Here is a 21,793-nt window from a genome sequence, read left to right on the forward strand (position 1 = left end):
CTTACAAAACACAACGGCACCTAAGCGGTAGAAGGTGGAAGCCTTTCCACACCAGCAACTATGGAAGTTTTTAGTACATGTGCTGTAATGCACAGCAGATCCCTAGCAAATGCAGCCCATGAGTGCATAAATACCTGTCCACTTTTGTATTGAATCATTTTTTGTTAGTATCGCAGCACTACCACCATAGGGCTGTGTCACTTGGGGCAGTATCCAGAATGCTGTACGGGGTCCATAGTTTGACCTCGCATCAGGGCAACCTGGCCTTAGCCATGGGCTGCAGAGCCGCCATGGCACCAGCCAAGCCCTGGGACAGTGTGCCACTTCTACAATGGGTCACAGCCACTGCTGTGCTGAAGATATCAGCTGTGCCTCGGTTGCCACTGCCTTAGATGTCGAGTCAAGAGGCCGTCACTGATAAAAGCAGTAACATTGCGAAACTGTTTGGCCATGCCAAGCACTGTCAGCATTGTAGGAGGTTACACACACACGTGCATGTGGGAGACAAGTGGATGCCTCAACCACACTGTCGCTGCTTGTAACGAATCACAGTGAAGGGCTGTAATAAAGAAATTTGAAAAGGACAAAACTACTCTATTTACTCCAGTCCTCTTTCAATAGTGACACTGTCAGTTACAGCAAAACTTTCTGATAGCCAAGTTTTGCACAGGCATTTTCTTATGTTTTGTAATCAGACATCACACTGGAGAGAACAAATTTGTCGGGCTCAGAGTTATTGTCACCTTGAAACTGTTTTACAATACAAGTCTGTTTCCTCACTATGGCCCATAATTCAGAACAGCAAAAAATGTGAATGACCTAAGCCAGTAACCAGGTTAAAAAAAATAGCTATGAAAATACAATTACACGAAGTGTACATATCAAAGGAAGGAATGTTTTAAGTAGAGAGTAGCCTGGATTGTATGGAGAAATAAACACAGTGCTTCTGGTTGCTGGATAAGGAACTGCTTGGCAGCTGTGATGCACCTGGCACAATACTCTACACTGTATCATTACACTGATCGATCGTGCTGCAAGACCGTTGTCCATGATGACGGCAGATGACATTGTGGCAGACACCATACCAGCCCCCTTGGTAGAAGCACAGCGTTGGTATTGAGAAAGTGAGCAGCGAAATGCATCCTATGTCCTGAATCAGTCATTCGTGTCAGTGATTGCGAGTTGTTCAGCCAGAGCTGCATTTCAGGCAACGGGTAGGTTGCAGGTTCTGGAGGCAAATACTGACCTTGACTGGTTGTGTATGGCGGTGCTTCTTTGAACACGTACATAGGCTTCACTCTACTGATGGAACAGTATACTCCTTGCTGTTCCATAAAATGTCCACAGTCTGCGCATCTCGTTGTAACATGTCGCACAGGCTGATGTACAGGCTGTAAAGGTGGCTTTGTTCCCTTAGCATGGAGTATGGCATATGAGATGTCTCTAATTGTTGTGTACTTAACATTGTGCTGTGTCATGACGAGAAGCTTTTGATGGGTTGATTTGAGCAATTTGTTCAGTAGCTGTAGAAAGAACTGCAGTTGGACTCGTGTAGCTTCAAGCATTGTGTTTGTGTCAATGTACTCACCTGAAAGATGTAATGTTTGTCTGTAAACTAGTTCTGTGGCCGAGGATTTGATATCACTTGCATGTAGTCCTCAGGTCCAGAAGTACTACTGGCAAGTCAGTCAACAAAGTGACATCATGAGTGCTACTTTCACTGAACAGTGATAGCATTCCAGCATGCCATTACTGGCTGGGTGGTAACTGCTTGTCCTATGGTGTTTACTGTTACAGAACTTAGAAAGCTGACTGAATCATTCTGATTCAGATTGCAGTCCATGATCATATACCTGGGTGACACATGTTGTGAATGCTGTTGAACACTTGATTGTGGAATGCTAGTTGGAGAAAAAGGCAGTGTCTTCTACTCGGAGATGTTGCAATACACTTTTGAATCTACTTTGGGAACATCATCAACAAGTTTCTGCTGTAGTGATGAAGTAGCATTATCAATGAAGGTGCGGAGTTCATCTCCTCCTGCTGTGCTTTTGCTAATGCCACAAAATCAATCAGGTCTTCCACATTGCTGGTGTGCAAAACAAATTCTGCTACGATTTTGCCAATACCACAGATTTGTAGAATGTCCGTACTGAACTGTACCCCGAACTCAAGTTGACTGAAATGGCATGGAGAGCAATTGACGCTTTTCTGTTTAAACGGTTAAATCAAAGGCTTATGGTCTGAAAATATCGTGAATAAAGGGGCCTCTATCTGTGGAAGAAAATACTGAAAGGGCTCATATACTTCTAATAGCTCATGGTCTTAAGCGCTCCACTTCCTCTGTGACTGCGGCAGTTTATGTGCAAAAATGTTAATGGCTGCCATGTAATATCTACTCGTTGTTGTAGTGCTGTGCCAATATCTGTCCGACTCGTGTCAACAACCAAGGCTAAGGACGCATCTAGTTCAGGGTGAGCTATAAGTGTTGCTTTTAACCGTGCTCTGCTTAACACTGTCAAACACGCTACACATCGCTTCTGTCCATTGTACCGGGGAATTGTCTTTCACTTTTGGTCCAGATAGCACTGCAGTCAACAGTTCCTGTATATCAACAGTGTGTTTCAAATGTCAGCAATAAAAGTTGAGCATACTTGAGGATCTTCGCAATTCCCTGACCATGGTGGGCTTAGGTATCCACATAATTGCCCCTAATATTGAGTAGCCATATGGTGCCATACATTTCTTAATTTGATCATCGAATTGTCGCTGGTACCAACATGAAGATTTTTCACCTTGTAGCAATGCGGTGTTGCTGGCCAACTGGCTTATGGAACGTCTATGATAGCTTTGCCCGCTGTCTCCTGTGCCGCCTTGACACAACAACATGCTTACTTGTGTGCACAATTCCTCCATTTTCATTGCTAGTACATCATAATCTGCACGCGCTACAGATGCCTGTGACAATGTGCTGTTACGCTGTGCTGTGGCTACAATGATCTGTGTTGGGATGTGCCTCCTGAATTTAATCAGCAAGCTCTGCCACTATATCTAATGGCGTGTCCTCCTGTGATGCTACTATCTCTTTCACCTGTGCTGGTAATCTGCTACTTCACAGTGTATGTAACAGATTGTCCGGAATGGTACTACTACACTTTGCTACAAGGTGTACGACTTTGCTTCTGCTGTTTGCTGATAGGTGGTGAAAAAGGTAAGTAGAGGTCGAAAGAAACAGATCTGATTCCGCTGGTCTGCGTTGGCTACTTTTATACTGAGCGCATGACCTTGGTTACATAACAGCGCTGATAACGGACTTAGCCGCTGTGAGAGCCAGCGCGGGAGCGTTATCCCGGACGCGCGCTGTAGGTGTTCTAGCAGTGTCCATCAAGCTGGCGAGCTGATCAAGCTGGCGAGCCGGCCCAAGCGGGTTGTATCATGCAGCCTCGCAGGCGCTCAGCGGCCAACGCGGCACTATGTTTTCGATTTTTTTCAAACTGTTGCATCCTTGAGCCCCCGGTTCACGATGTACGCTCACCGGTTGATGGCTGACACTACAGATCACACTTTATTAATAATTATAGTACAGGGTTACATCACCAGTTAAAGTTATATTCTCAGCAAGTACACCAAGTCCTTTCATCCATACATGTATTTTTTCATCATTACTAACTTTACGACAGGAGTGGGTATACAATGTAAAAGGCATATTACTATATACATAACTACGTCTAGATTGGGACTTAGCATCTATTCCACAATGCCAGGTCTTGTAAGCTATGACATCTTGGTCGGCGAATGATTCCAATCCATGTAGCCATTCTCACATCAGACAATGGCTACAGTAAACCATCCACTTCCAGTATTCCCTGTCCCAGCATCAAGACTGAAATTAATTCAACATCCACAGAAAAAAAAAAACGGCCCATTCAATACAACACTTTGCGCAGTGCCATTAGTACCAAGTTTATTCTCCAGGCATTGTGGAATAGATGCTAAGTCCCAATCTAGACCTAGTTATGTATATAGTAATATGCCTTTTACATTGTATACCCGCTCCTGTCGTAAAGTTAGTAATGATAAAAAAATACATGTATGGATGAAAGGACTTGGTGTACTTCCTGAGAATGTAACTTTAACTGGTAATGTAACCCTGTACTATAATTGTTAATAAAGTGTGATCTGTAGTGTCAGCCATCAACCGGTGATGTGTACATTGATGCAACAGTTTGAAAAAAATCGAAAACATAGTGCCGCATTGGCCGCTGAGCGCCTGCGAGGCTGCATGATACAACCCACTTGGGCCGGCTCGCTGCGCGTTGCTAGAACACCTACAGCGCGCGTCAGGGATAACGCACCCGCGCCGGCTCGCGCAGAGGCTAAGTCCGTTATCAGCACTGTTATGTAATCAAGGTCATGCGCTCAGTATAAAAGCAGCCAACGCAGACCAGCGGAATCATTCCGCCGTGAGCTATATCTGCAACAGCATTGAAGCACTATGCCTCGTTGACGTGTATATCGTCAATGTCGCCATCGCATGCAAGTCTACAAACACATATTAAGCCTGGAGAATAAATTTGGTACTAAAGGCACTGCGCAAAGTGTTGTATTAAATGGACCTATTTTTTTCCGTGGGTGTCGAGTTAATTTCAGTCTTGATGCTGGGACAGGGAGTACTGGAAGTGGATGGTTTACTGTAGCCATTGTCCGATGTGAGAATGCCTCTCTACCTGGATTGGAATCATTCGCCGACCAAGAGGTTTAATAGTTATCAGTTAATAGAATAAACTAAATGTAGTATGGGAGGATATCCACTTTGTGTTTTCCTTTTGGCGCACAAGGTGACCTTGTGCGGCTGAGCCATGTGAAAAGCCAAGGAAAAGAGTTGCTGACAGACAGGCCGAACGTGCAGAAGGAAGTTGCATTTAGCATTTTCAGTGATGCCGACAATTTTGAATTCGTGCAACCAGTGCCAATAATCGGAAGAGGCCACAGTGAATGGAGTAGGAAAATCCTCCATCATTTAAGCTGTGGAATGCAAGAGTTTCTGAACTAATATTGATCGCAAGGTTGAGTGCGGCAACCAAGGGCAAAAAGAATGAAATGATCATGTGGCATTGTTGCCTGGGAGGCCCTGTCCGGGGAAGTTCTGCGACTGGGTGCAAGTCTTATTTCAGATGATGCCATCTTGGGTGACTTGTGCATCAGTGGTGATGAGATGATGATGATGATGATGATGACGACAACGACAACACAACACCCAGTCCACGGGCACAGAAAATCTCCAACCCGGCCGGGAATCGAACCCAGGGTCACAACATGGTAGGCAAGCACATTACCACTCAGCTAAGCAGGCGGACTACCAAGGGCATAATGGTGGCCACAGGCACAATGGCTTGTTTCAGTAATGTGCACCAATACTGAGACAAGAAGACATTGTTCTTCTGGCACACCATCTCAACAGCAGCTACTCAGAATCTACATATTCAAGGCAAGGAAGGTCTTATGTTAATTTACAGAATCATAAGTGCAGAGATCTCAATCAAATATGTGATGCAGATCTGAATAATGCAATAATTCACACTAATGGTTTTAAATAGTTCTAAATCTTTACAAGTTCCTACTTCCACTATTCGAGTAACTTCATGTAATAATTTGAGTACATAAAGGTCATTTTTTTAAAAAAAAGCACGACTGAATGCTTCCTCAGAGCTACAACCAATAAATAGATTCAATGGTCACTTTTTTTACTATAAGTTTGCTGGGGGGGGGGGGGGGAGAACCATTTTTATTAAAGTAACTTTTACAGGAGTTTAATATTAAAATGATCAGTAAAATGATAACTTTTTTGGTCACATTGCACAGCAGAATCTCGTGTTAGTAGTGAATATGCTACAAGTGTCAGCTTACCCATCTTGTGTTTGAGTTTGCAGAATGTTAATGTAAAAATACAGAAACATTTCAGTAAAAGTATAAGTATTTTATCTACAGCACTACAGCAAAGAACTCAAGTTCAAAAATTTAATTACTTTCACATTTACTTCATAAACATTGAATAACATTTGTTTCTTCAGAGCTGGCAACCAATCACTGTGGTTTTAGTTTGATTTTCATGGGATTTCACATGGGAAGTGACCATCGCTCTAGTCGAGCCTCACTGACGAAGTCTCACTGAGGCTATCTGCTATTGTGGTGGCTTATTGGAATCATAATGCAGTGAGACAGTGCAGAAGATAAGAATGGCGTTATTTCATGAGACGATTAAAACAGTCCTCTATCGCAGATCAAACTATCTGATTACCTCCGTTTTGGTGACAATGTTTAACGGGTTAAAATTCACTACATATGTTGTAATTTACAAGATAAGATAGATTTCATATTTTTAAGTGAATAAATAAGTATATGCTCTTCTGAGTGAATAACAGAGTAATTGCACGGCAGTGACATATGCGAAGCTGGGCAGGTGGCTAGTTTTCTGTGGCAGTCACACAGCCAGCAATAGCGGCAAAAAAGAGATGGACACACAGACCATAGAGACGGTGCAAGCCACTGAAATCGTAAACCTTCCTCCAAGAAAACAATTTCCTCAAGTAATACAACATGAGTAATGGATGTGGTGATAAGTGCTCAGACATGTAAGCTAATGTCTTTTCTTAGTTGAAACTGAGATACAGTATTACAAAAAAGATAAAGTGGATCACTCTTACACCAACTTACAATTCTAATCTTGTCAATATGAGTTCATGTAGTGAATTATAGCCATTGAAAAACAACCAAGAGTTCGGCCATGGTACCCCATTTCTATGTGACCTGTTACAAAAATGCATGATCAGTTGACTGTAACTTTGGATGGTTCTCACAATGAGTGATATACATAGACAGAAATGTAGAGTTCTTCCGCTGACCCCACTTCCAGCTAACTTCAACTTCACTTGCAAATTTCTGGTAGCGCCACAATGTAAATAGAGAAACATGATGATTTCAGCTGATCCTCTTTAACTGCCTCTCTCATTCTACAAGTAACAAGTTTTGTCTTGATTTCTTAGGTTTTATATGGTGAAATTGTATAGTCAGTCTTCTCAGGTAGAACATTCGCCCACAAGGTCCCTTAGGCATATTTAACATAGCTTATAGATCCAAATTTACAGTCAGAACACTTATTTCCCTTTGTGTAACATTTTGCCTTCACTGTACTTCTTTCAAGCCAGATCTCTTCTCTGCAAATGTTTATCACAATCTTCTTGTTTGTTGTGAATCTTTGTTGTTTGAGCAACTTCTCACTCACAGTAAGCCATATAAATGCAGTTCACTTGCAACATTATCTTTCTTTAGTTTAAAGGCTCCTGAATTGTACTCACAGAATATTTGCAAATAATGCAGTCTTATAAATGGCTACACTATTGGAATACACTTTTGTCCGGCAAGAATGCTGTGTATAACGAACTGTCCTTTTGCTCTCGTAGACCAACACCTTCAACCTATTACCTGGAACCTACCCTCCTATATAAAAGACCATTTCCTCCACCAACTCACCACAGTTCCTGTTCCTTTACCACATGGTACCCTGCTCGTCACTGTTGATGCCACCTCGCTTTACACTTAACATTCCTACTGCCCATGGCCTTATCACTACTGAACACTAGCTTTCACAATGCCCAGCCAATTCCAAACCAAATCAACAACCTCCTTCCTTGTCGCCATGACCAACTGTATCCTCACCCACAATTACTTCTCCTTTGAAGACATTACCTACAAACAAATCTACATCTACATCTACATTTATACTCCGCAAGCCACCCAACGGTGTGTGGCAGAGCGCACTTTAAGTGCCACTGTCATTACCTCCCTTTCCTGTTCCAGTCGCGTATGGTTTGCGGGAAGAACGACTGTCTGAAAGCCTCCGTGCGCGCTCTAATCTCTCTAATTTTACATTCATGATCTCCTCGGGAGGTATAAGTAGGGGGAAGCAATATATTCGATGCCTCATCCAGAAACGCACCCTCTCGAAACCTGGCGAGCAAGCTACACTGCGATGCAGAGCGCCTCTCTTGCAGACTCTGACACTTGAGTTTGTTAAACATCTCCGTAACGCTATCACGGTTACCAAATAACCCTGTGACGAAACGCGCCGCTCTTCTTTGGATCTTCTCTATCTCCTCCGTCAACCCGATCTGGTACGGATCTCACACTGATGAGCAATACTCAAGTATAGGTCGAACGAGTGTTTTGTAAGCCACCTCCTTTGTTGATGGACTACATTTTCTAAGGACTCTTCCAATGAATCTCAACCTGGTACCCGCCTTACCAACAATTAATTTTATATGCTCATTCCACTTCAAATCGTTCCGCACGCATACTCCCAGATATTTTACAGAAGTAACTGCTATCAGTGTTTGTTCCGCTATCATATAATCATACAATAAAGGATCCTTCTTTCTATGTATTCGCAATACATTACACTTGTCTATGTTAAGGGTCAGTTGCCACTCCCTGCACCAAGTGCCTATCCGCTGCAGATCTTCCTGCATTTCGCTACAATTTTCTAATGCTGCAACTTCTCTGTATACTACAGCATCATCCGCGAAAAGCCGCATGGAACTTCCGACACTATCTACTAGGTCATTTATATATATCTGGAGGATGGCTATGGGCACCCACATGGCACCATTCTATGCCGACATATTCATGGGCCATCTAGAGGAGTCCTTCCTAAAAACCCAGAATCCTAAACCCCTCACCTGGTTCAGATTCATTGATGACATCTTTGCTATCTGGATCGAAGTTGAGGACACCCTATCCACATTCCTCCAGAACCACAACTTCTCCCCCACTTGCTTCACCTGGTCCCACTCAAACCAACAAGCCACCTACCTAGATGTTGACCTCCACCTCAGAGATGGCTGCATCAGTACCTCTGCCCATATCTAACCTACTAACCACCAGAAACACGTCCACTTCGACAGCTTCCACCCGTTCTATACCAAGAAGTCCCTTCTGTACAGCCTAGCCATCCATGATCATCACATCTGCAGTGAGGGTCTCACTGAAGCCTTCATTGACTGTAATTATCCTCCCAACCTTGTACAAAAATATATCTCCTGTGCCTTATCTTTCCAGTCTCCCACCCCCTCCCAAAGTCCCACCGTCCAGCAACAGAGGAGACTTTCCCCTCATAACTCAGTACCTCTCAGGACTGGAGCAACTGAATTACATTCTTTGCCAGCGTTTCGATTACCTCTTGTCACGCCCTAAAATGAGAAATGTCCTGCCCACTATCCTTCCCAACCCTCCCACAGTGGTATTCTGCCATCCACCAAACCTACACAATATCCACATCCATCCTTACACATCCCCTGCTCCCAATCCCTTACCTCATGGTTCATGGCTCATGGTTCACACCCTGTCCCATACATCCTCCCACCACCACCTACTCCAGCCCGGTCCCAAACATCACCTATCCCACTAAAGGCAGGGCTACCTGTGAAACCAGTCATGTCGTCTACAAGCTAAACTGCAGCTACTGTGCTGCATTCTATGTGGGCATGACAACCACCAATGTCTGTCCACATGAATGGCCACCGACAAACTGTGGCCAAGAAACAAGTGGTCCACCCTGGTGTTGAACATGCTGTCAAACATGATATCCTTTATTTCAATGACTGCTTCACAGCCTTTGGCATATGGATCCTTCCCACCAACACCAGCTTTTCTGAACTGCACAGGTGGGAACTTTCCCTCCAATAGACCCTACATTCCCATAACCCTCCTTGCCTCAACCTTCGTTAGTCACTGTCTTCATTCATCCAGCTCCTTCCCTGTTTCCATTCCAGCGTTACACAGCCGGCATTCCACCATCACACCCAGTCCTTTTATTTCTCTCCTTTCCCACTGTTTCCCTGCCCACCTCTCCCATGCCCTCCATCTAACCTACAGCACTTCACTGGCCACCACCCCCACCACAGTATCCCTCCTCCTCCCAGCCCCAGCCTACTCCTTACCCCCACCCAACTGCCACTCCCATCATGCACTGGTGTTGCTGCTCACAGTGTGGTTTCAGTTGCCTGAGACTGCAATTGTGTGTGTGTGTGTGTGGGGGGGGGGGGGGGGTCTATTTTTGATGAAGGACTTAATGGCCAAAGGCTTTAATTGTGACAGTCTTTTTGTTATGTTTATTTGCGACTCAGCATCTCCACTATATGGTTAGCAGCAACTTTCCTTTTCGTATTAATTGTTACATTTCATCCTGGATTTTCCACTGTTTGTTTGTCCTGTTAAATGAACAGCTGACATGTTATCAAACACATTGTTACAAGTGAAGTGACGTAACTAACGACGAAATACTTTGCACGTAAGAAAACTTCTAAGACTACCCAATCAATGTGTGTAGGATATTAGTGTTAGCACAATACACTGAGGGCTTTTAACAGAGAACCAAAATCATGAATGAAGGGCATTCAATGTTGTGGCATTACCAAGTATGCTCATTTTGTACTTTCATGATAAAGGACATTACATTTTCTCCAACAAGGCAACTTATTTGAAGTTTTACCATAACAAAGAAAATGAAACTGACTGATGCTTGTAAGTAAAAGTCACTATTTTCGCACATCTGTTATTCTGGTGTAAGTGGATAATATAACATCAATGCCACAAACGTTTAGTTTCCAGAGTATAATTGTCTGGTCTACAAAATCAAAGCTCTCAACAAAATCACATAAAAAGCTAACAGGATAAATTTACTTGTTCATCTTTTGCCAGGACATCATTTGCAAAGTTTCATTTATTTATTTTGTAAAAAAAATCATTTGCAGAAGTCAAACCGAAAGGCAATTAGCAGAGCTCTGCTTCTAAAAATCCGTCAGTATATTATTGCCCAGTTATGACAACTTTAATTATGCTTACAGTGTTGCAAATTAACACACCACTAACAACAGAAAGAAGGTAAAAAAATTGCTTTGGTTATAGTATTCAGCTGATGTATACTATTGCATTGTGAATAATTGAAGGACCAAGAGTAACAACTCACTAAATAGTTGAACTGTTGAGTCATAGATAGGCATATAAAAAAAGAAAGAACAGCTAGCTGTCAGGCAAATCTTAAATCTTCCTCCAAGGCCTGGGCAGAACATCCCCCCTCCCCCCACCTCTCTCTCTCTCCTCCCCCCCCCCCCCCCCCTCCCCCTGTGGCTATTAACAACTCAGCATGGTGAATGTTCAGTGAGTTGTTACCTTTACTCCTTAACTTATTTATGATCTGTCCAGGACTTTCCATTACAATATTACTATTGCATCTGCGTGAGAAAACTATATAATTACAAGGAGAACAGAATGGATAGCTAGTACTTGCAATCAGAAGGTGAAATTTCAAGTACTTGTCAACAGAAACACTTGAAATGGAAAAATCTGCATCCAGCTTTTGGATATTGTACAATTTTTTTCCCCAGAGAGGAAGGAGGCATGTATTGGGGAAGGTTGGAAAGGAGTGGCAAGGCACTAATAACCAAGTGGAGAGGACTTCACTTATAATTCTAGATAATTAATACTTATGCAGATATATGGATATCTATTTGCTGTAAAAAAAATCTTTCTGTCAGTTCTATACTCTGGAAAGTACAAAGTAATGTTTTAGTTTTCACAGTCATGATGTACAACAATCAGTAAGAGAAGTTAAGATTAAATTATAGCTTAAATTAGTTTTTAATCTACAACTATAGAATGTGAGATATTCCAACTGTAAACCATTTCAAACGAAAACTTTTGATTATATATGTGATGATTCCATTGGACACTTATGCCACGAGGTTGTTACTTATACTAGAATGATTAAAGAATTGAAACATAGCATGTAGCCAATTTTACTTAGTAACTGTGATTGACTTTTTTAGTTGTTTAAAATATAATTCATACGTTTTCTCTCCTTTTTGTTTTTGTTACAAGGATTGTTGCAATCTCCAGATTCATAGAAATTTCAGAAGATGAGCGAAATATGTCAATTTTATATCACAGCAATTATTTAGGTGACTGCAGCAACAGAGTACGCTGCTTTGCAGCAAGGAAAATCCAGGTATGAAGGGTAGTAACTAATAACTGAATACATTGAGAAAACATTCATTCTTGTTTTTGTGTGTAACCGATGTCAACATTCTCATAAAGAGATCATGTTTATATTAGAGAACTCTGACACTGAATCAGGAATGGACTTCTTCAATAAAGTTAATGGTTTTGTAAAGATGAAGACCAAGTCATGAATGAATGGTGGGATGGTAGAGGTGGAAGCTTTTTACCAAGCTTCATCAGGAGCCATTAATCATCTCAGCTGGCTTAGTAAAATTGTTCATAATTCAGGATAGCCGCTACAGATGATCATAATGAAATAACATTAACATGCATCAACACAAGCTGGAAAAAAGTAGGCAGTGAGTATCCAAAAAGATAAAGGAGATCCACCAATATTCTGCTAAGATTGGACTCTTGGTGCTCTATGGCTTTTCAATTATTGAGTGTGATGTGTGATATCTAGTGGGTTGGAGAAAATTGCTGTAATTATGCATGTCGGAGGGGGGGGGGGGGGGGGGGCAAATCAACCTGATCTGAATGTCTGTAATTAGCAAGAAATTTTCCTATGTGAAGGAAACATCATTAAACTTCTGATGAGGTAAAGCAACACAAAGCTGGAAAATGCCTTTAGGACTGTCTTGGCACTTGAAAACATATCTTGATTGTATACCAAAGAAAGAAAAATGAGCACTTAATTCTTATACATGGCAATAATGAAAAAGAGAAAGAAGAAATTAAAATATTTACCTCCTGATATCAAGACAAAGCAGAAAGTTGACACGACTGAGGAACTGACCCACAAATGTAGTGCACAGTCTGCATGGAGGATATGTATCTTCTGCATTATCTTGTATAAAATGGCAGTTGACTTGTACTAATTTTAAAAATTATCTAGTGCAATATACCAGAATAACCTAAGCTAATGGCTGATAACTGGGATGATGGTGGCAATTTTAAGTAACAAATAGGCACACAAAACTTGGACGCACGATATATTACGTAACTTAACACATTATTTAAAAAATTGCCACTGAAATTAATTTTGAATAATATTCTTTGTAAGTCAGACCATGTTCAGCACCTGTTAATAAGATGACAAACCTTTCCCATATGTATACACACTTAGTAATAGAGAAAGACACAAGGTATTTAAATTACTGCACCTGTGTTATAAGGAATTTAGTTATCCGTTCACTTAATCGCCCACGTTCACTTGAAAGAATCATTTCTAGCATATCACCCTTCAATTTTTCCATGACAACAAATATTCTCTCTGGAGTCTCAAACATTCGTTCAAGATTTACGACACCTGCATGGCAGATGGTGTGTAAAATTGATACTTCATTTTTCAATTGAGCTTCCTGCTTTGTTGGAAACCTTGATTTATCAATTACTTTTATAGCAACAGCTCTACCTGTTTTTCTATGTACACCTGAAATGAAAGCACACGTGTTATAACAGCCAGTGAGTAAAATTCTTGTACAGTGTTACTAAGAATGTGAAGTACAATTTCTTAAAAAACAAACCTATTTACCTCCATAAACTGTTCCAAATTGCCCTGAACCAAGAACCTCATCTGGGAAAATCTGGTAAACTTGGCTCATGTCAGTCACTCTTTCATCAGATTCACCTGAGCTATTATCTGCATCTTTAAAAAAAATATGCAGTAAAATGAAACTATGCACTAATGTAGAAACAGCAGACAATATTACAGAGAGAAAATATTACAGAGGGAACAATAAAATAATGGCAGAATAAATAAAGCTATGCTGACATGCATATAATTTTCATCAGAGAGAAGGGTATTGCCAGGAGTCACCCGGGGAAGTGTGATAGGGCTGCCGTTGTTCTCTACATACATAAATGATTTGGCGGACAGGGTGGGCAGCAATCTGCGGTTGTTTGCTGATGATGCCGTAGTGTATGGTAAGGTGCCTAAGCTGAGTGACTGTTGGAAGATACAAGATGATTTAGACAAATTTTCCAATTGATGTGATTAATGTCAGCTAGCTCTAAATGTGGAAAAATGTAAGTTAATGCGGATCAGCAGGAAGAACAAACCTGTAAAGCTCAGATACAGTATTACTAGAGACCTGGATACTGTCAAGTTGTTTAAATATCTGGGTGCAGCATTGCAAAGCAATACGAGATGGAACACACATGTGAAAACTGTGGTAGGGAAGGTAAATGGTCAGCTTCAGTTTATTGGGAGAATTTTAAGAAAGAGTGGTTCACTTGTAAAGGAGACCACATGTAGGATGATGATGTGACCTATTTTTGAAAACTGCTCGAGTGTTTGGGATCTGTACTAGGTCGCACTGAAGGAAGACATCAAAGCACTTCAGAGGCGAGCGATTATTATTTGTTTTTGGTATGTTTGAACAACACATAAATGTTACAAAGATGCTTCGGGAACTCAAACAGGAATCCCTGGAGGAAAGGTGACATTCTTTTCAAGAAAGACTATCAAGAAAATTTAGAGAGCTGGCATCTGAAGCTGACTGCAGAACTATTCTACTGCTGCCAACATACATTGCGCTTAAGGACTACAAAGATAAGATACGATAAATTAAGGCTCACACACAACCGTGCACAGTCTTTTTCGCTTGCTCTATTTGTAAGTGGAACAGGAGGGGAAAGGAGAAGGAATGGTACAGGGTACCCTCCACCACACACTCTACAGTGGTTTGTGGCGTATGTGGATAAACAATTTGACATAATGAAAGGAGTTTATTTACTTTGCTATATGTTCCATAAATGTACTAGTGTGTGCTCATGCAATGATGGAGAATGAGATGAAACATGTAATGTGCAAATACATCATATGCTTAGATCATTGGGTTTGAGCTATCAAGTAAAAAAGAACCTTATTATTAATTATACAAATACCCCATACAATTTTTCAATTACAAACAGAAAAGCAAGAAAAAGCACAACTTGAAAAGCAAATACAGAAAAAATGGCCTATCTTTATTTATCAAAATATTAATTCAGAAAATAAAAAACTGTTAAAGATATATTGTGAGTAGTCAGTATACCTACTTCCTCAAAAAGACTAAGACAGGATATTCTTGAAGACACTGAACACTCAAATCTGACAGTCATTATTTGAATGGCAAATTATTTATTTTATGCTGATTAGCTGCCCTCTAAAATGATACCATCACACATAACTGACGACAGTAACTGAATTTCAAATCACTGATAGCTCCGATATAAATTATTAAATTACTCCGATAGCAAATGTTGCCGAATTCTTCTTCCTTTTCTTTTGAGATTTTGATGTTCCCAGCTTTATATGGAGATGTATATCATTTGTATTCGCTGGCTGTCATGTGTACTCCTATGGGTTTTTATAGTTGGAATGAAAGTGGTTGTAGGTGGCTAAGCTGAGGTTTCATGTAGGAAAATTTCCTGTGAATAATAAAAGAGCAGAACATCGGCAAGCAGCTAGTTGGCATTGCCCTCAAAGTTCACAGCAGTTTTGAAGTCTATAGTAATACATATATCAATAAATAATCATGTACAGTTCTTTGTTTTGTTACCAAAAAGAGACAGAGGTCATTAACAAACATGAGAAATAAGTGAGGATTGAAGTCCAGAGCCTTGTGGGACTTTATAATGTACCAATCTCTGGTCATAATTCATTGTCATAACCTATTTCTTCTAATTGTTTCGCTGTTCAGATTAAAATACTTTCTTCTGTCTGTCCCCCTACTGAAATTATAACCATTTATCCAGTTCCAGCCTGATTCCAAGGAGGCATTATTGTCTGTTTACATCTTCATCCATATTTACTGTGAAATGCATGAAAGATGGTACTTCTCATAGAACCACGTATTATGGTTTCTTTCTATTCCACTTGTGTATGAGACATGGAAAAAATGACTGCTCATATGCCTCTGTGCACACTGTAATTAGACAAACTTTTTCTCTGAAGTCCATATGGGAACAATACATGGAGGGGTAGAGGGGAGGGTGAAGTTGTTGTTTATTCCTTATATTCCTCACTTAATTGTGGCTCTCAGGATTTCCGGCTTCAAGTATCTGCCAATTCAGGTTTTTCAGCATTTCCGTGACACTGTCCCATGGGTCAAACAAACCTGTGGCCATTCATTTTGCCATATTTCATTATGTTTATCATCCTTTACTATTCCTATTAGTTAGGAGTCCCACACACATTAGCTAAATACAAGGATGGGTCACACAAGAGTTCTGTATGCAAACTTGTATACCATCTGAGATTAACACTGTTTGACAGTCATTAATTTACATGAACAGCAAGGCTCCCAACACACTTCCACGGGGCATTCTTGAAGTTACACTTGATCTGTCAATGGATCTCTATCCAAGATAACATTCTGTGACTCTCTATCAACAAATTCTCAATCCTTTTACAAATTTTGTTTGATACCACAAACAACCATACTTTGATTATTACATATTGGTGTGGAACTGAGTCAAAATCTCTTGTTGGAAGTCGCAAAATACTGACTACATCACTGGTGTAATCCTTGGCTTCCAGGATGTCATGCGATAGAAGTGACAGTTGGGTTCCTCAACAAGTATACAGTGACTGCCTATATTCTGTCTGTGTCAATGGCTTCTAGTCAGTGCATTCCAAAACACCATTAACTTGATTAATAGTGATGTCACCTATTTAAGTCAAGTCCTTGGGTATACCACCTCCCCTCCAACTGAAGCACGGCTAGTAAAGCTCTTTGGTACTCAAATGATCCTTCTGAATTAAAATGGTTCAATTGTTTTTTACTTATAAGCATAGAGTTAAGCAATATGCTTGAAAATGAAATTATTCTAATGGGAAGCTAGGTTATACATGAACATCAAAATTGCAACTCTGATATTCCACTAGAATTTGTCAGAAAGTTTACAATGAAGTCCCCAAGTACTATGTTTTATGTTTAAATGGGTGTACTAAGAGGAAGACTTAAAAAAAAAAAAGGCTAAGAATTCTTGAAGATGCTATACACAATGTTACAGTTGAGCATCATGAACTATTTACAGCCAATTTCATAGTAAAAAATTGAAAATACTACTCTCGACAAAAATTATGTACACTGATTGCACACTGTTCTCAACATAGATAGTAGTATCACTTATTTATTACCTTTTAAAATAAAATTATGTTGCAAAGTCACAATTATTGATCAGAAGTTTATTGTAATGTGTTGATGGAATCAGCCCACACAAATACTTGTCATCATGTGTTCCAAAAGATGTTAAGGTCAAAAAACAAACATTGGTTTCTTCCCTGCACAAATAAGAGGTTTTTAAACTGCCATTTTATGCCCTACATATTAGATATCCCTGACCATCTCTGTTTTTATTATGAACTACTTTTTTTTTTCTTCAAAGTCTTCATTGTTCTTCAGCATTTACTTCTGTCCTTCTACCTCTCTGTCTTCTTCTTATCCACATTTCTATATTCTCTCTCTATATCCCCACCCCCATCTTCCTCGTGTATTCCCTCATGTGTTACTGCTATCTCCATGTTGATTTCCCTCATTCTTTTCTAAAGTGTCTCCCTTGACCTGAGCTCCTGCAAAGTTTTCTGTCAAATTTATGAATAGTCTCATTTCCTGGAACATTTCATCTCTCTTTTTCACATGCCAATCTTGTACATGTGTAGAGACTGAACCAATTGGTAATTTTTCTTTATACAAAATACTTTGCAGTAGCTCAGCTGCAACCTATGTTTCCCCACACAACACATAGTACTACCATCAATAATTTTCAAGAGAAATTTAACTCATAAACTACATCGTTTATAACGTACTTACTGGTGGAAGAAGTTACAGGCATCAGAGCCTGTCGAATGCAAGTTTCCCAGCTTTTAGCTAAGTGAACTCCTACACCAGAATCCTCTGGAGGAAGAATTGCCACACTTCCTTCCCTTACTACAGGATGCAGAGGGTCTTCACCCACATAGTAATCAATGTTGGCCGTCCGGAGTTCAAAGCAATGCATCACATCTGAAACCAGGTATTGCAAGTAATCAAGATTTAAATTACATCATGACTGCAATAATAAAAGTTTCTTTCACAACAAAGTCTGCAAATTATTAACAGTTATTTCTGTATCACGTTATAAGGTCTGAAAATGGCTGGTGTTTTCTCATTGTGGACTGAATTCTTCTTTTATTCTTCTGCCAGGACAGCATATGGTCTTAAGCAGAGAGATCTCATTCATCAAGTGTTTGCATTTCACACAAACATAGTCATGTCTAATGGAATAGTCACTTCATGATGAAAAGCACTGAAGTAAAAATATTTAGTTTTGTGCCATATGTGTTCTCTTTGACCTACTTCAAAATACATTCAATGGCTTGAAATACATTAACATTTAAATGGATGGGGTATTTTGGACTTTAAACACGACATTCCTATGATAAAAAAACTAATCCCATTTTACAGCTTAATGTATATCAGTGTACTTGGTATGTAGGCCAGTACATTTCTCTTCTTTACCTTATGAGCTGTTTAAGTTATACCTGTGTGCCTATGGATGGATGTAGTGCAGCCTCATCTTCTATCAATGCATGTAACTCATTATGCCTTAAAATGTATTCCCAAATTTCTGTTCTTGCAATGTACAATCACAATTTCTGCTCGCAGAATTTAGTCCCTTGGATAATAGAGTATTCAGTAAATTTAAGTCAACAAAATTACAAGCAATCAAATCTTGAATAATCAATGACCCATTAAATGACAACACTATCTACTGTAGTAATGAACTGTTCTGTTTTTCTATAAATGGAAATTGTCATGAAATTCTGAAATATTTGTCTAAAATGTTCATTAAGTCTAAATGCACACCAAACAAATATTTTTTAAATTCACATGAGAAAGAATGTGAACCACATTTACTCACCACCATGTGGGCTTCGAGCTGTTTCCACAGAAAGTATCTCAGATAATGGAATCTCTTTGTAATACTTGGAGCTTGTGTCATTTTGGAATAATGTTAATGATTTGGTGTCAAGGCGCCAGTAATGTCGTTTCCTCTGTAAAAAGGGAAACAAATAACTTGACGTAGCAACAGATGGGAAGTAGTATCACTGTCAAGTGAATTCCTCTGAATAAAAAAATGTGATTTCATTAAAATGATCGATATTCTTGTTGTGTCATTATGGACATATTACTGTTAAATCATACACAAAAATTTTTCTGAATAATTTACATTACATTGTTATATGTACAGTAAAAACAGCAATAGCAATGATGTACAGGAAACAAACACAACCAGAAAGATATTCGCTTGATTAATAACTGATGTGAGCACATAAATACAAATTCTGTTATGAAGGTGCTGTGTTTTCTCTTTGTGCAATTGGTACAAGCACACTAGAGCTAAAGAGGGTGTGGAAGGGGCTGGCAAAGGGTGGTTTGTAAAGAACTCAAATCTATCAGGTGGTATATTAAAGGTGGAAAGTATATGTATGTACCATCACATTTGCAAAATGGGGAGCACTCCTGTGCATAAACACAATGGCGTATCAATGCACTTGTAACTTTGATCTGGTGCCACAAGAGTTGTCGAACACTTCAAGAAACTACAACTGAAATAAAATGACAATGTTGATGTGATAAATGTCTTGACTGCATTCAGACTCAGGATGAGCACAAAACATTCAGCAAATACTGCTTGGGTTTATTTTGGACAAAGTTAACAATGTCAACAGTGACAGATTATCTCACAAATACTTTTGCTACAGATGTTGCCGTCATCTTCAGTCCAAAGACTGGTTATTGTATTTGTCTCTGGTTTCCTTCTACAATTCACTCACTTCCCTCCAATACTAAAGTGCCGATTCCTTAATGTCTTGGAATGTGCACCATCAACAAACTGCTTTTTACGTGCTCCTTACTTCATCCATTGTGTGTTATTTTGTTTCCAAGATAACAGAAATCCTTCATTTCATCTTCTTTGTGGTCATCAATTTTGATGGTAATTTCCTGTTAATTATTATTACTCTTAATTACCCTTGTCTTCCTTAATTTCATCTGCGAATCTCACCATTGATGTCCTTTCAAAGTGAATTTTAATCCCACTTTTGCAGTTTTATTTTATTTCTGGTATTGCTTATTCAATACAGATTGAACAGTAGTGTCTCTGTCTTGCACTCCTTGTAATCTGAGCACTTTAAGTTCTAGGTCTTACATTCTTATTGTTCACACTTGGTTCTCATACATATTGTATACTACTTAACCTATTCTTAAGTTCACTCCTATTTTTCTCAGAGTTTCAAACATCTTGCATCATTTCACACAATCAAAGGCCTTTTCAATATTGATAAAATGAATGTGTCTTGATTTCTCTGAAGTCTTACTTCCATTATCATTTGCTGCTCTAGACATGGCATTTAATCACTGACCCTCTGACCCAAAAGAACAATTTCATTAAAAGTCTGAAAATTACCTTCATTTAATATTATATTCTGTCATTTATTTGATTACGTTTTCTTTGATTTGGCCTGAATATTGCCAGGTAGACGTCTGTAAAGTGGTAGTTCTTAGGTAGAGCTCAATGTGAGCAGTTCCAAGGTAGAGCTTTTCATAAAAATTGTTGTGTAGGATTTGTGTGGAAAAGATAGTGAAAACTGTTGGACTAGTGCAATGAAATCCATCAAATGCAATATATTACAATGAATTATGTGAAAACAATAGAACAGCAAAGTGGAAAATGTAAGAAATGGAAGAATGTAACTTATTTTCCACACAATAATGAGAAACAAGTTTTGCTAGTTTCTTGACTGTTCCTCGAACTGAGAAGAAGAAATTTCAATGTAAATTGTGCAATTGCAATTACAACCAGAGGATTACACCATTTTAAAACAATTGCGCTTGCTAAATTTTAAACTGAAATAAGTTAATCACCAAATATGTTTAACATACATGCAATACTTGATGGAAAGTTTTGGCTAGTTATAAGATCCACTCAGTATGAGTTCATAAAGATTACCGCCACATGCAACAATATAGTCTTAAGCAGTGTATGTGTCAGTCAAAGCTGCCACTTACCGTTGGATCCTTGTTAGTGAAATGCACCATCCACCCTTCTTTAATAACTTTTGAACCCCTCTTTTTTGTATGTTTCACTGACTGCACAATTCGCATCAGAGGAATATTGTTACTAGGGGACATACTGTAAAAAAGAATGACAAACAAAATTTATTGTAACTGAATAAGGGTTGATTCACACAGGATGCCAACAAGATATCTTGTCACTGAATGGCAGTGTCCTTTACACTGAAGCTGGTTTACTCTACAATGAATGTCAACATCATCAGACATCACACTGCCCAGTACTGAACAATGAAGATGAGGTTACAAGGGAAGTGGCGTCATTTTACAGAGTCAGGATTTTGTCTCTGCCTTAAGAACTACAATGATGGTACTTGCATTATGAAAAGGAAAGTTGATACTCACCATATAGTGGAGATGATAAGTTGCAGATTGGGAGGAAGGGGAGGGGGGGACTCTCACAAATGTTTTGGCCATTGGCCTTCATCAACAATGTCATCTACTGTTAACGAAGGCCAATGGCCGAAAGTTTTAATTGTGAGTGTCTTTTCGTTGTGCCTATCTGTGACTCAGCATCACCACTATATAGTGAGTAGCAACTTTCTTTTTCATAATGTTGTTACATTCCATCCTGGATTTTCCACTGTTTGATTAATGATGGTACTTACATTTTTTAAGGGGAAAAGCAATGTACA

The 21,793-nt window shown here is 39.5% G+C and overlaps 1 protein-coding gene across 1 annotated transcript in view; it reads right to left on the bottom strand.

Moving 5' to 3' along the window:
* Positions 1–21,793, bottom strand: part of LOC126183883 (serine/threonine-protein kinase D1) — a 222,842-nt gene that overhangs the window by 62,402 nt on the left and 138,647 nt on the right. Inside the window, exons 10-14 of the mRNA XM_049926192.1 lie at positions 21,096–21,219; positions 18,946–19,078; positions 17,856–18,047; positions 13,589–13,702; positions 13,218–13,486 (exon numbers count right to left, since the gene is read on the bottom strand). Of these exons, the coding sequence (XP_049782149.1) occupies positions 13,218–13,486; positions 13,589–13,702; positions 17,856–18,047; positions 18,946–19,078; positions 21,096–21,219 (832 nt within the window). The remainder of the gene's footprint in view (positions 1–13,217; positions 13,487–13,588; positions 13,703–17,855; positions 18,048–18,945; positions 19,079–21,095; positions 21,220–21,793) is intronic.

This window comes from Schistocerca cancellata, chromosome 1 (assembly GCF_023864275.1).
Source record: "Schistocerca cancellata isolate TAMUIC-IGC-003103 chromosome 1, iqSchCanc2.1, whole genome shotgun sequence".
Taxonomy (NCBI): domain Eukaryota; kingdom Metazoa; phylum Arthropoda; class Insecta; order Orthoptera; family Acrididae; genus Schistocerca; species Schistocerca cancellata.